This window comes from Staurois parvus, unplaced genomic scaffold (assembly GCF_062004578.1).
Source record: "Staurois parvus isolate SC_StPar_1 unplaced genomic scaffold, SC_StPar_1.0 ptg000021l, whole genome shotgun sequence".
In the NCBI taxonomy this organism is placed as follows: domain Eukaryota; kingdom Metazoa; phylum Chordata; class Amphibia; order Anura; family Ranidae; genus Staurois; species Staurois parvus.
The window spans coordinates 9,142,246-9,154,350 of NW_028317817.1; the positions used below are offsets into that span (position 1 = coordinate 9,142,246).

The following is a 12,105-nucleotide window of genomic DNA, read 5'->3' on the forward strand; positions in this document are numbered from 1 at the left end:
ATAACAAAAAAAATGACAATTGTCAGTGCAAACACCGTGCACATATTAATATTTAAGCTACAAACATGTAGCTAGTGTTATAACAATGAGCTTAAGGTACAGCAAAAAGGCAAAAACCTATTTCGCCATTTACATGAAGGTCAGGTTAATATAACCCAACACAGAGTTCCCCTTACATCAGAGTCTGCAGAGTTCCCCTTTACCGTGCAAATCTGCAGACCCTGATGTTAAAGGGAACATTGTGGACGGTGATATAAAGGAGAAATCTGTATAGTCTGAAATAGGCAGTCCAGAGAGCTCCCCTTTCATCACAGTCTACAGAATTCTCCTGTACATCAGAGTTAGTAAAGTTCCCCTTTACAGCACAGTCCACAAAGTTCTCCCTTACATCAGAGTCCACAGAGTTTCCCTTTATATTAGAGACCACAGGTTCCCCTCTTACAGTGTAAGGGGGAAATCTGCGGTCGCTGATGTAAAGGGAAAGACTGTGGTCCCTAATACAAAGGGGAACACTGCAGATTGTCCATGATGTAAAGGGGATCACTGATGAAAGGAGGTCTCTGGCCACTAGAGACTCCACAGAGTTCCCCCTTACATTGCAGTCTGCAGGCTTTCCCATTACAGTGCAAAGAAGAACTCTGTGGACCCTGATGTAAAGGGAAATGCTGTGGACCACAATCTAGGGGGGGTATTTTGTGGAATCTGGTGTAAAGGGGAACTTTGAGGTAAGGTGGTATCCCCCCTACATCAGGGTCTGCAGTGCTTCCCTTTACATCAGAGTTCCTCTTTACATCAGGGTCTGCAGAGTTCCCCTTTACATCATGGTCTGCAGAATTCCCCCTTGCACTGTAAGTGAGAATCCTGCAGCCTCTGATGTAAAGGGGAACACTGAGGACTCTGATTTAAGGGGAAACACCAGAAACTCTTTTAGGGGGGACTCTAGTGACCACAGACCACCTTCTACAGAGTGATCACAATAAGGTAAGGGGGAGTTAGTGATATAAAGGGGATCCTTTATATCAGCATCCCCCTTTCCTTAGTATATTATTCATTCCCTGTGATCCCCCCAGACTGTGGCCTGGCTGGCTGGGAGCTGTCACTGACCTTATCTGAGTAACCTCCTCCAGTCTCCTTCATTGTTTGCTTGGGTGCAGAAGAGGCAGTCACGAACAGTCAAACACGTTCCACTCCATGCAGTCTGGGCAGCTCAGTGCCTCCTGTCATCACCAATTTACCACTTTTGTTCAGTCTTCTCCAGTTCCAACTCCTGGCTCTCCTGCCTCCCGCTCCTGAGTCCTGGACTGCTTTTAATAAAAGGCACCAAGCTGCGCCATGACATCACTGTGCATGCACTACCCTTGCCCGTGCCAGGCCGATATTTACAAACTGTCCGAACATTTATAGATGGTTGGCAGCCCTGTCAGCATCCCATTACCCCAATAAAAATGACAACATCATAAAATATGCCCCACCTACTGGTCTGGACCTCACTCACATACTTCCATAATATACATGGGTGACAGTTTGTAGTCCAAAAATTTGCTATGGTGTCATATCCAAATCTACCACAAATAATAAAACTGATATCTACTAGTTTGATTTTGGATGCTACCAAAGCTTTATTCACCTTACCAATGCCAACATCTACTAAACAGCAGATATAGAGTGCTGGATAGACAAGCAGTAACTGACTTTGTTACCAGACCTAGATTACTCATAGAAAAAGTAGTTCACTACCATAGTTAATATAAAAAAACACGTTGAAAATAATAAAATGTAAAGCATTGATTGCCAAATAGCAGTTATAAACACCCAATAACACCTGGTTATGCATAGGATACTCAAAGATTAACTAGTATGTCCAATGCTTTTTAAAATGATTAAAGGGTAACTCCACTTACAATTACGACTGAAGTCATATTATAATTGAATGCTATGTTGAATGTTTTTGATCTGCAGTGCTGTCATTTTCTGTAAAATGCAGTGCAATATGACTACCTGGAGGAGTTTTGTACACAGTTTGTGTATGGAATGCCCCTGAAAATGTAATTTCCTGCTTGTGTGATTGGCTCACTGATTTTCCCAGATTCTGCACTAAGATACAAGTCAGATTTTGGACATCCCCTGGATTAAAAATTACATTTTTGGTGAGATACTCCCTATGGAAAATCACATCTAAAGGGATTCAGACCTTGCAAGTTTCCTCATTAGAGCCCTGCAGGTGCAACAGCTGATTGGTAATTATAAAACCACTCCCATACAGATTCAGTCTGCACATGGACACAAACAGCTATTTCTTCAGAATAACAAAAAGGCAGGAATCTGCAATAAAGTTTGTTAAAATCCTTGCAATGTACATATATCACCCAGAGGGGAATCCCAGCATCCAAGGAAGGTCCATTAGAACAGCATGTCAACGCTTTTCTTCACGTATATCATGAACTTCATCATTCAGCAGTACCTCTCACATAGCACATATACTGATATTAGTCCTCATGCACACTGGATGTTTTTACAGCGGCTGTTTTCGGCTTCTGGCATTTTTTTCTGCCGCCAGTAAACTCCCCAGCATGTTATCCTATGTGTTCATGCACACTTAGGCTTTAACCACTTGCCCTCCTGCACTAATTCAACTTATAATTGCGCGGTCATGCAATGCTGCACCCAAACGACATTTACGTCCTTTTTTTCACACAAATAGAGCTTTCTTTCAGTGGTATTTGATCACCTGTGCGCTTTTTATTTATCACGCTATAAACAAAAAAAGACCAAAAATTTTGAAGAAAAACGATATTTTTTACTTTCAGCTATAAAAAATATATAGTAAACTCAAAGTTAGTTATAAATTTAGGCCAAAATGTATTCTGCTACATGTTTTTGGTAAAAAAAAATCCCAATAAGTGTATATTGATTGCTTTGTGTGAAAGTTATAGCGTCTACAAACTATTTACGCCATTTTTTTGCTATACAGCACTGCACTAGTTTAATGGAAAATTGCGCGGTCATGCAATACGATACATAAATGAAATTTGCATCCTTTTTTTCCCACAAATTGAGCTTTCTTTCGGTGGTATTTGATCGCCTGTGCGATTTTTATTTTTTGCGCTATAAAAAAAAAGACTGACAATTTTGAGAAAAAAAACAATATTTTGGACTTTTTGCTATAAAACATGTCCAGTAAAAAAAATTTAAAAATCAAATTTAGTCATAAATTTCTACCAAAATATATTCCGTGACATATCTTTGCTTAAAAAAATCCCAATACGTGTAAATTAATTGGTTTACGTGAAAGTTATAGCGTCTACAAATGGCAGGAAAGATACTGGGATTTTTTTTTTATTATACTAATAATGGCGGCAATCAGCGACTTATGGCGGTGATCAGCGATTTATGACACTGATCAGCGACTTATGGCGGGACTGCGGGACTGCGGCATTTTGACACTGGGGGGGAACTGACTTGGGGTCACTGACATCCCCAGTGACACCAATACAGTGATCAGTGCAAAAAAAACCCCACTGACACTGTACTAATGGCACTGGGGAGGAAGGGGTTAACTTTTATTAGGTAATGAAAGGGTTAGCTGTGTGAGGGGAGTGTTTTACTAGGGGGCGGGGGTGTGTACTTCACAGGAACATGCTGATCCTGAGAGATAAAGTCTTCTCTCAGGTTCAGTGTGCTCTGAACTGACAGATGGCAGAGCTGCAATGTAAACGCTGCAGCCGTGCTATCTGTCAGTGATTACTTGTAATCGCCGGCACCCGGCGGGAAATGACCCGCTGGGAGCCGGTGATGGACACCCGCTGCCACAATTGGGGGGTTGGGTAGGGCGGGCATGCGCCTCGCGCGCGCCCCCTACCTGTTTTGCACAGCGATGTTAAAAGATGTCGCTGTGCGCACAGGTGCCGCCCTGCCGCAGTAAAAACATTGCGGCGGGTCGGCAAATGGTTAATCAGCGTTTTTTGGCCGGAGCTTTTTCTGGCTGGAAAAAACACCCGGAAATAGTAGATTTCAAGAGGAGTTTTTTAGCTGTAAAAATGCTCTTAACGCTGATAACAGCTGAAACACACCAATAAAAGCTGAAAAACACTAAAAAACGCAGCCATCTGGTGTTTATGAGCATTTCTGAGCCTGAAGGTTTTGTGAGAGTAAACTGCTAAAAAATGCAAATGCTGTAAAACATTAAAAAAACATTGAAAAAAGCTAATGCAAAAAAGCTAAAAAAAAACCCTGTTTTTATTGCGGCATTCTACAGTTAATGCTATTGGCGTTTTTATAATGTCCAGTGTGCATGAGGCCTTAGGCTTTGGGAACAGGAGTGTCTAGACATGTCTCAAAGTACACTGCTCTATTCAGGAGGAATTTAAGGTAGAATTGCAGGGCATTTCTTTAAAAAAATAACCTATATTCCCTATGAGATAGCAAATCTTTTCTTAGTTCATTTTACTAGGACACCCAAAGAAATCCATCCTAGAATAATAGAAAAGAGTATGGAAAAAGGTGTTTCTAATTTTAATCTGTCCAACCTCATTGCAACAGTAAACAAGTATTACAATGACCTTATCATTTAGATTTTCCTAAAGCTATCCTACAACTTTAACTGAATTTGAACCATCATGGATATCATCCAGCTGAGACAGCTACATGAGAATTTACTATAGAAAGAAAATATTCTAAGGCCTTATTGCCACTGGCAACTGGAGAGCATTAAAAACAGTGCCACCACAAAAATAAACCTGCTGTCATATTTCGTGGGCAAGTAATGCATTGCAGATTGCTTTTCAGAGAGTCTGCAAACTGCTGCTCCTATCTGAATGAGGCTTTAGGGAGATTTTTGATTACAACAATGAAGATATGAGACAGTACATCTTTACAGATTATGGTGAGAGGGGACTAAAGGAATGCATAGCACAGCAAAGCCTTCCTGGAGCAGAGGATAGTCACATGAAAACAAATCTTACCCAAGCCAGGGGCGGACTGTCCATTTGGAAGCTCGGGCACTGCCTGAGGGCCCCGGGTCAGTAGGGGGCCCCATGAGATGCCTCTGGTACCTTTTTCATAAGCTTTTTTGAGTTTGGGCCAGGACACAGGGGCTCCATGATCCCCTATTGCCCAGGGGCCCTATGAGTTGTCAGTCCACCCCTGACCCAAGCTCAACTGCTCTATTCACCACATGGAGACAGGAGATCGGTGAACTGGCTGAGGCGTCCACTCCTCACAGCAAATATCCACAACACAAGTAGCCAGCAACTTGGAAAGCTTCTTAATGGAGATCTTTATTGGTTACATAAATACAGGATCCATAAATCAAATGTGTTTTGGCTTCACAAAGCCTTATTCATAAAATGCTATGAATAAGGATTTGTGAAGCCGAAACGCTTCAGCTTTATGGATCTTGCATTTATGTAACCAATAAAGATCTTCATTAAGAAGCTTTCTGAGGTCCCAGCTACTTGTATAGAGGATATTCACATCTCATTTTACCATAAATTATAGGATTATTCCTCATTTCGGGACAGTGGCCAGAGCCATGAAAATCTTTCCCTTTATGCCCCAACAGATAGATGGACATCCAGAATCACTAGTATATAGTGTAACTATAACCTCATATTATAGAAGGGGGGGATGTGGCCTTTGGGTCTTTTTCTTCTCCCCAGACGGGAGTCTTTCTTTGGGAAAGCAAGTACTTTGGAGGACTGGATTTGGCAGATCTGCAAACTTGAGGATAACTTCTTAACACCAATACTGTACAAAAATAGCACTGTTCTTTTAAGCAGCACTGGAGTCCCCGTGTTGTACCTCCTCAGACCCCATGTGAATCTTTCCTCTTCAACCGGCTGCACTGAGGGTATCCCTGGGCAAGGGATTCTAAGAGCTGGCAATTAAGTAGTCCTGAATGAGAACTAATTGGGTCTTGCAGCTGACCATCCTCTCCCTTTGTCTGGCCCAGGGGGTGTAGAAGTACTCACATCGTCCTGTCCTGTCAGTATAGTGGGTTAGTAGCTGCTTTCAGGCCTTACGCTGGACTGGCTCCTTCCCTGCTTCACTGGATGTCCTCCCTAATAGACCTTGGGCAGTGGATATCTTTCTTTCCAGAATACAGCCTTTAGGTAGGCTTCCCTCCCTGGGGCCCTCTTCCAGTCTCCACACTCCAGCCTTCTCTCAATCCATCTTCCACCTGACTCCTGCTGCACAGGCTTTGCCACATTTAAGGGTTGTCCTTGGCCACCTTGCCTGGATTCCTGACTGGGGATTGGCCATGTTCCCTCAAAAATGCAGATCTAGTCCCGTAACTCTCTTCTGCACCTCTTCCAGAAAGTTCACAGAGTTTCTGGAAGGGTGGAAAAGCTCCAGAAGCCTTGCCCTGTAGAGCTTCCCAGCCTGTCCTGAGGTGAACTCCCTCTATCTCACTCTCAGGATGACTCATACCAGGCTGCTACCCAGCCTCTAATTTATAAAGCAACAAATCCTAGTCACCTAGTTCATGCAGCCAATCAGCTGCACCTCTGATCAGTGTATTCTGATGGCTGGGAAGTCCCGCTGTCAGAATACAATGACACATGCACATTGAATGTATGATTGGGGAAATTGGTTCAGATTTTTGTTAAGCCACTGACTTAATGAAAAAAACTGAGCCATGTATGACCAGCTTAAAGTGGTAAACCAAAAACCAAAAATGTAATATATTGCAGCTTACCAATCATTAGACGTGGTGGCTGCATCTGTTTTCTTTTCTTAGATTTTTTTCAGTCTATTTACACCTGGTTATCTGGTCAGTAACACACCTCTTGTATTGGAGTACCCCAACCGGATAAAGGAGCACAGGAAGCACATTTGGAGAGCACCATTGTCATTCTGAGGGGAGGGGATTGCTAGGTGTACTGGCAGATTTAAATACATTAACAAATTGAAGCCAAGCTCAATCTAATACTTTATAAGCAGTTACAGCAACAGTGTTTTTCCTTTTGGGATAAAAGTTTTATATACATAAATAAAAACTGATCATTGTAAGCACCTTTGTCAGTGTTAAATGGTTTGACTCATCTCTGTAACTGGCATATTCTGCTGGAAAGATTGCTCTCTTGAAAAACAACAGAATCACTGGCTGCATCACCAGATAAAAAAAAAAGAATGTAAGCCTGAAAGAGAAAACTAATGCAGCTATGACATCTAAAAGTTGGTAAGCTGTAATATAATAATATTACTTTTGACTTTTAAGCAAAAGCTGAGTTGCATGGTAAAAGGAATGTCACAGGGTTTTACGGTTTCTTTTTGAAATTTAAAACCCCTTAAAATGTTTTTATATATTTATTTTTTGTGTTTGTTATACTTGGTAGTATACTAAGGCTGTTCACATTAGCCTGCACAGTAAAATGCAGCATTTTACCATGTAGGCAGCTGTCAGTGTGAGCTCAGGCAGGGGGTGCTGCAATGTACTTTTCAGTTTTTCTTTTTTTTTTTTCCCTAACTTTAATTAAAGTGTGGTAGTAGTAGCGCAGTGCATTTTGAATAGGGCACAAAGAAAACCTGCATTTATCTAGTGCAGGCCACAGCATAGAATGTGAATGTAATAGACGCCTAAACATATTTCTTGCCTCCATTTTCCAAGACCAGTTGCAAACAAAATATTTATGAGCAAAGCTGTAATGTACTTTTGTCAGTAGCGAAATAACGCTTTGCGTTTTGTGAATGTCTGAGAACTGTTAGCATTTTTGTTCAGAAGCTCAGTAATAGATTTAAATACTCTTGCAATTAAGATTTCTCATACAATTTTTTTTCTCTTTTGTTTTAGGTCTTACAGGGATCTCCAGAGCTTATAGAGATTTTTAGTGATGACTGCCATGGACTTATGCAATTGTATGGGAAATCATCACTCACTGATGACAAGACAGGTTTGCAATTAGAAAAAAAAACCAAAACAAAAAAACCCCCCAAAAACTCCCAGCATACAGTCTAATAAGCACAATTAGACACTAACTAGATTCTTAAAAACACAAGCTTCTTGTTTTTTTAACGGTATGAAATGTTTGATCAGATTTGATAAATGTTTGCAGCAAACCTTATTTGTAAACTTGTCCTAATCAAAGTCGAATACAGATCAAAGAACAGCTGCTTTAGAGCGCTACAAAAAATGGAAATCATAAATGATGACATAAAGCACTGATTTTTTTCAGAGAATGTATAAAAGCTCCACTAGGGAAGTGTTATCAGTTCATACACAAACACTCCTACTTTGATCTGCTTTTCTATCCCTCAGAATCTATTTCTATATCTGGTACAGGCTCAAACGATCTAACTAAATGCATCTTTCATTAGTGATTCAGATATCCCTACTAGTTCCATTACTTGTTCTGGTTGTATGTTCCCTTCAAAAAACCAAAATAGTTTCAGCCAAGCCTAAAATAACATATTTATTAAACTCTTATTTTACCTGCCAAGATTTGTTTTTGTCCATCCAGTTTTTGGGGGTTTGTCCTACTATCTTTTGCAATCTGTCGTTTGTTTTGAATTTTTGTGGCTCCGATTTCCTTTTTACATATTCTGTGATATTCCTTGTAACAATTAAATGATTATAGTGCTCTTTCGTTTTTATATTTTTTAAAAGCTCTTTTTTTATTATTTATAACTTTGGTCGTAATCCACATAGGTTTCATTTTTAGCCTTTTAAACTTATTGCCCATGTTAATATATTTTGCAGTGTGTTCACATACAGTCTTTTAAAAAAATTCCCATTTCTGTTGTGTGTTCATCAATGCCAATATTCCATCCCAGTCTATGTCTTGGAGAGCATCCCTCATCCTTGGAAAGTTTGCTCTCTTAAAGTTGAGCGTTTTTATTTCCAGTATGTGCTTGTTGTTTACAGCTAACATTATATGAAATCATGTTATGGTCACTGCTACACAAATGTTCTTTTATATGAACATTAATAATAAGCTCTGCATGGTTTGAGACCAGATCCAGCAGAGCATTATTTCTAGTTGGGGCCTCTATGAACTGTACCACATAATTGTCTTGGAAGTGATCAAGGTCATTCCAGAGCAGGTTCCTACCACAGAGGTCCAGAGATTTCAGAGTTTTTCACCAGGGGAGAGACATGAGGAAAGGTTAAAGAGGCACCCAGACAACTTTCCTAAGGGCCAGAAAGAAGACTTTGGATATGCCGCAGGATTCTGCTAGGTCTTTTTGACAATCAGAGCAGCCAGCCTCTCGCAGTGGGGGCCAGGCTGGCCAACTTTGTGGAAGTCTGTGTAAGACAATGCAAGGACAAGTGGGTGTTGTCCACTATTACATGTGGCCACCTTTGGATGTTTATGCTTCCTCCTGCAGTCACTTCATGCCCGCAAGAGTTCCAGTTTCCGCCCAGAAGACAAAAATTCCATACTTCAGAAGGCTATTTGTTCAGGGAGCTGTCGTTCCAGTGCTATTCTTGGAAAGGTTTTCTGTGTTCTACTCAACTCTCTTCCTAGTTGAAGAAAAAAACGGCAGCTGGCGCCCGGTCATAGACCTTAAGGGGCTGAGTCAGTATTTTTTTCTGGTGAGATTCAAGATGGAACCATCACACAAGTAGTGCAACCAGGAGACTGGATCTGCAGGATGCTGTTTGTACCTCTCCAAGGACTTTCACCAAGGTCTTGTGTAATTCCTGGCACCCCTCAGGGAGAGGAGCCTCCGAGTCCATCATTACTTAGACGACGTGCTCCTTTTGGCTCGCAGCAAGGATCAGTTACTCTAAGACGAGCAACTTTTACTGAAGGCATTGCAGTCTTTTGGCTTGATCATAAACTTCAAGAAGAGCCAGTTCTTTCCTTAAACTTACATTAAATGCCATTCATTTTGGTAAATCTTTTAGGGGTCTTTGTATTCTACTCCTACAGTACAGGTTAAAGCCAATGGAGCACTCTCTCAATTGTTAGACATCAATAACGGGACATGTCAGGGCTGTCCCGTCGCCTCCTATTTTTATGCTAACCTTGGAGCCCTTCTTATGTTAAATACGAGAAGATCCTGACATAAATGGAATTGAGGTTGGCCAGTGCTGACACAAGGTCTCTACGTATGCAGATATTTTTTTTTAGTCAACCTGATGAATCAGTACCTAATCTGATGGCTGAGTTCCAGTGCTACAGGGTTCTAATTTCCAGATAAATTTCCAGAAATCTGAGGCACTGAATCTAACTTTACCAGGAGCGATGTTGCAGAGACTTAGGTCTCCAATATTTGGCGACTCAGCTGGCTAATAACTTTTCAAAAATGTACTCCCTAAATTTTGTGCAACTTCTTACCTCCTTCAAAAAAAGACATTGCTGGTTGGCACAAACATACATTCTCTTGGATGGGTAGATGTCATTAAGCAAAATCTTCTCCCTAAACTCCTTTTCTTGTTCCAGATTCTACCAATCTCCATCCCATCTTCCTATCTGAGATCTGTGCAGTCACTCTGGAATACGTTTGTATGGGCTAATAAGCCAGCCCACATTAAGCACACAATTCTTCAACAATGTAAAACAGAGATTGGGAGGGCAATGCCTGACGTGCGACTGTACCAATTGGTGGCGCATTTTACTATGGTCATTGATTTGAATAGACATTCGCAAACCAAGCAATGGGTAGCCATGGAAAATCATACTTCTACACCCCTTTCAGTACTACCATGGTGCCCTTCCTTACCTTCCTTTTCCTTACTTAATCATCCGACCATTGCCCAAACTTGTAAACACTTTGCAAAAGCCTTCACTACTTATGGTCTGTCCCCTTTCCCCTCACCCCTCTAGCCCATTATAGGTGACCCTAAATTTCTCCCAGGACTACAAGATGCAACTTTATCTTTACTGCACTAAAAGGACATGCTCTCTGCTGCACATTTTATCAGTCACTCATGGTGGCTGGATGTCCAACAGATGTCGCAAACACAACCACTATTGCACCTCAACCGATTCCACTTGCTACAACTATCCCACTTTTTGAAATCTTTACTATCCGCGTTGCTTTTTGCCTGCCCCCTGCTGACTTTTGAAAGAGAATGCAAAGCAGAGGCCCAAGCAGGCATGCACTATCTCTCACATACACACTCCTACTAACAGAGTCCTCTTCCACCCCTCTGAAATTCTTCACTCAATGGGAAGGAGAACCTCCAACTCGAACATACACCAGAAGATTGTACAAAAATCTTAACCCTTTTCTACAAATCCACCATTTGTAGTAAATAGCAGGAGACGGGCTGTAAGATAGTGACGCGGTGGTATTGCATGCCTGCTGTGCTTCACTGGATGTATCCATCGGTGACAAATATTTATTGGTGCTGTGGTACAGACGATGGTGACATGCTACATATCTTCTGGTCCTGCCCCTCTGCTTTGGACACTCTATAACACAGAAGTTTACTGATCGCTCTGTCCCCTTCATCCCTGGATTTTTTCTCCTGCACTACTCCAATATCCCACTGAAAGTGTACAGTTGGTCAGTTGTGTGACACCTGGTTAACACAGCTCACTCCTGCATCCCCGCATTATGGAAAACCTCCACAGTGCCCTTTCTAACACTCTGATTTTATAAGATCGAAGAAATAAAGTTGATAGATGTCAGGGCAGGGCTGTGGAACGGACAGGTAGGCCTAGTGGCAGGGTAACGCACTGGCTGACGACAACCACCACCAGCAGACCGAAGTCCCTCAGGGCGCGGAGTCTAAGTCCCAGGCTGCCCTTCACCAGGGCCCTGATGGTGGGGATGGACTTGACGCAGCCAGGAACCAGGTCGCGGCCCCCGAGACACCCCAGCTGCGGTAATGGCCGCCGCCAATGGCGTGTAGCTGGTGAGAATGACAATAGCGTAGTCAGGCAAGCTGGGTCAACAACAACGGGACAAAACAGTACAGAACAGTAGACAGAGAATCACAGGTCACGGGCCGGGTTCAGCAACGGAAGGTCAGATCGAAGGAAAACACAGAGAATGGTCTAGTCACAAGCCGAGTCAAATACCAGAAGAGTCACGAGCATATACACAGAGCTGTAGCAAGACAAAGACACAAGACACAAGTGCAAAGAGCATGTGCGGATCACAGGCTTATATGTACTCAGCCACACCCCTCTGGGGGATGGACCTCAGAGA

At 42.0% G+C, this 12,105-nt stretch overlaps 1 protein-coding gene across 1 annotated transcript in view; it reads left to right on the plus strand.

Annotated features, from left to right (window-relative positions):
- The window catches only part of NEK10 (NIMA related kinase 10), a 371,560-nt gene that overhangs the window by 344,697 nt on the left and 14,758 nt on the right, over positions 1–12,105 (plus strand). The window contains 1 exon segment of the mRNA XM_089691216.1: positions 7,793–7,892. Coding sequence (XP_089547342.1) covers positions 7,793–7,892 — 100 coding nt within the window.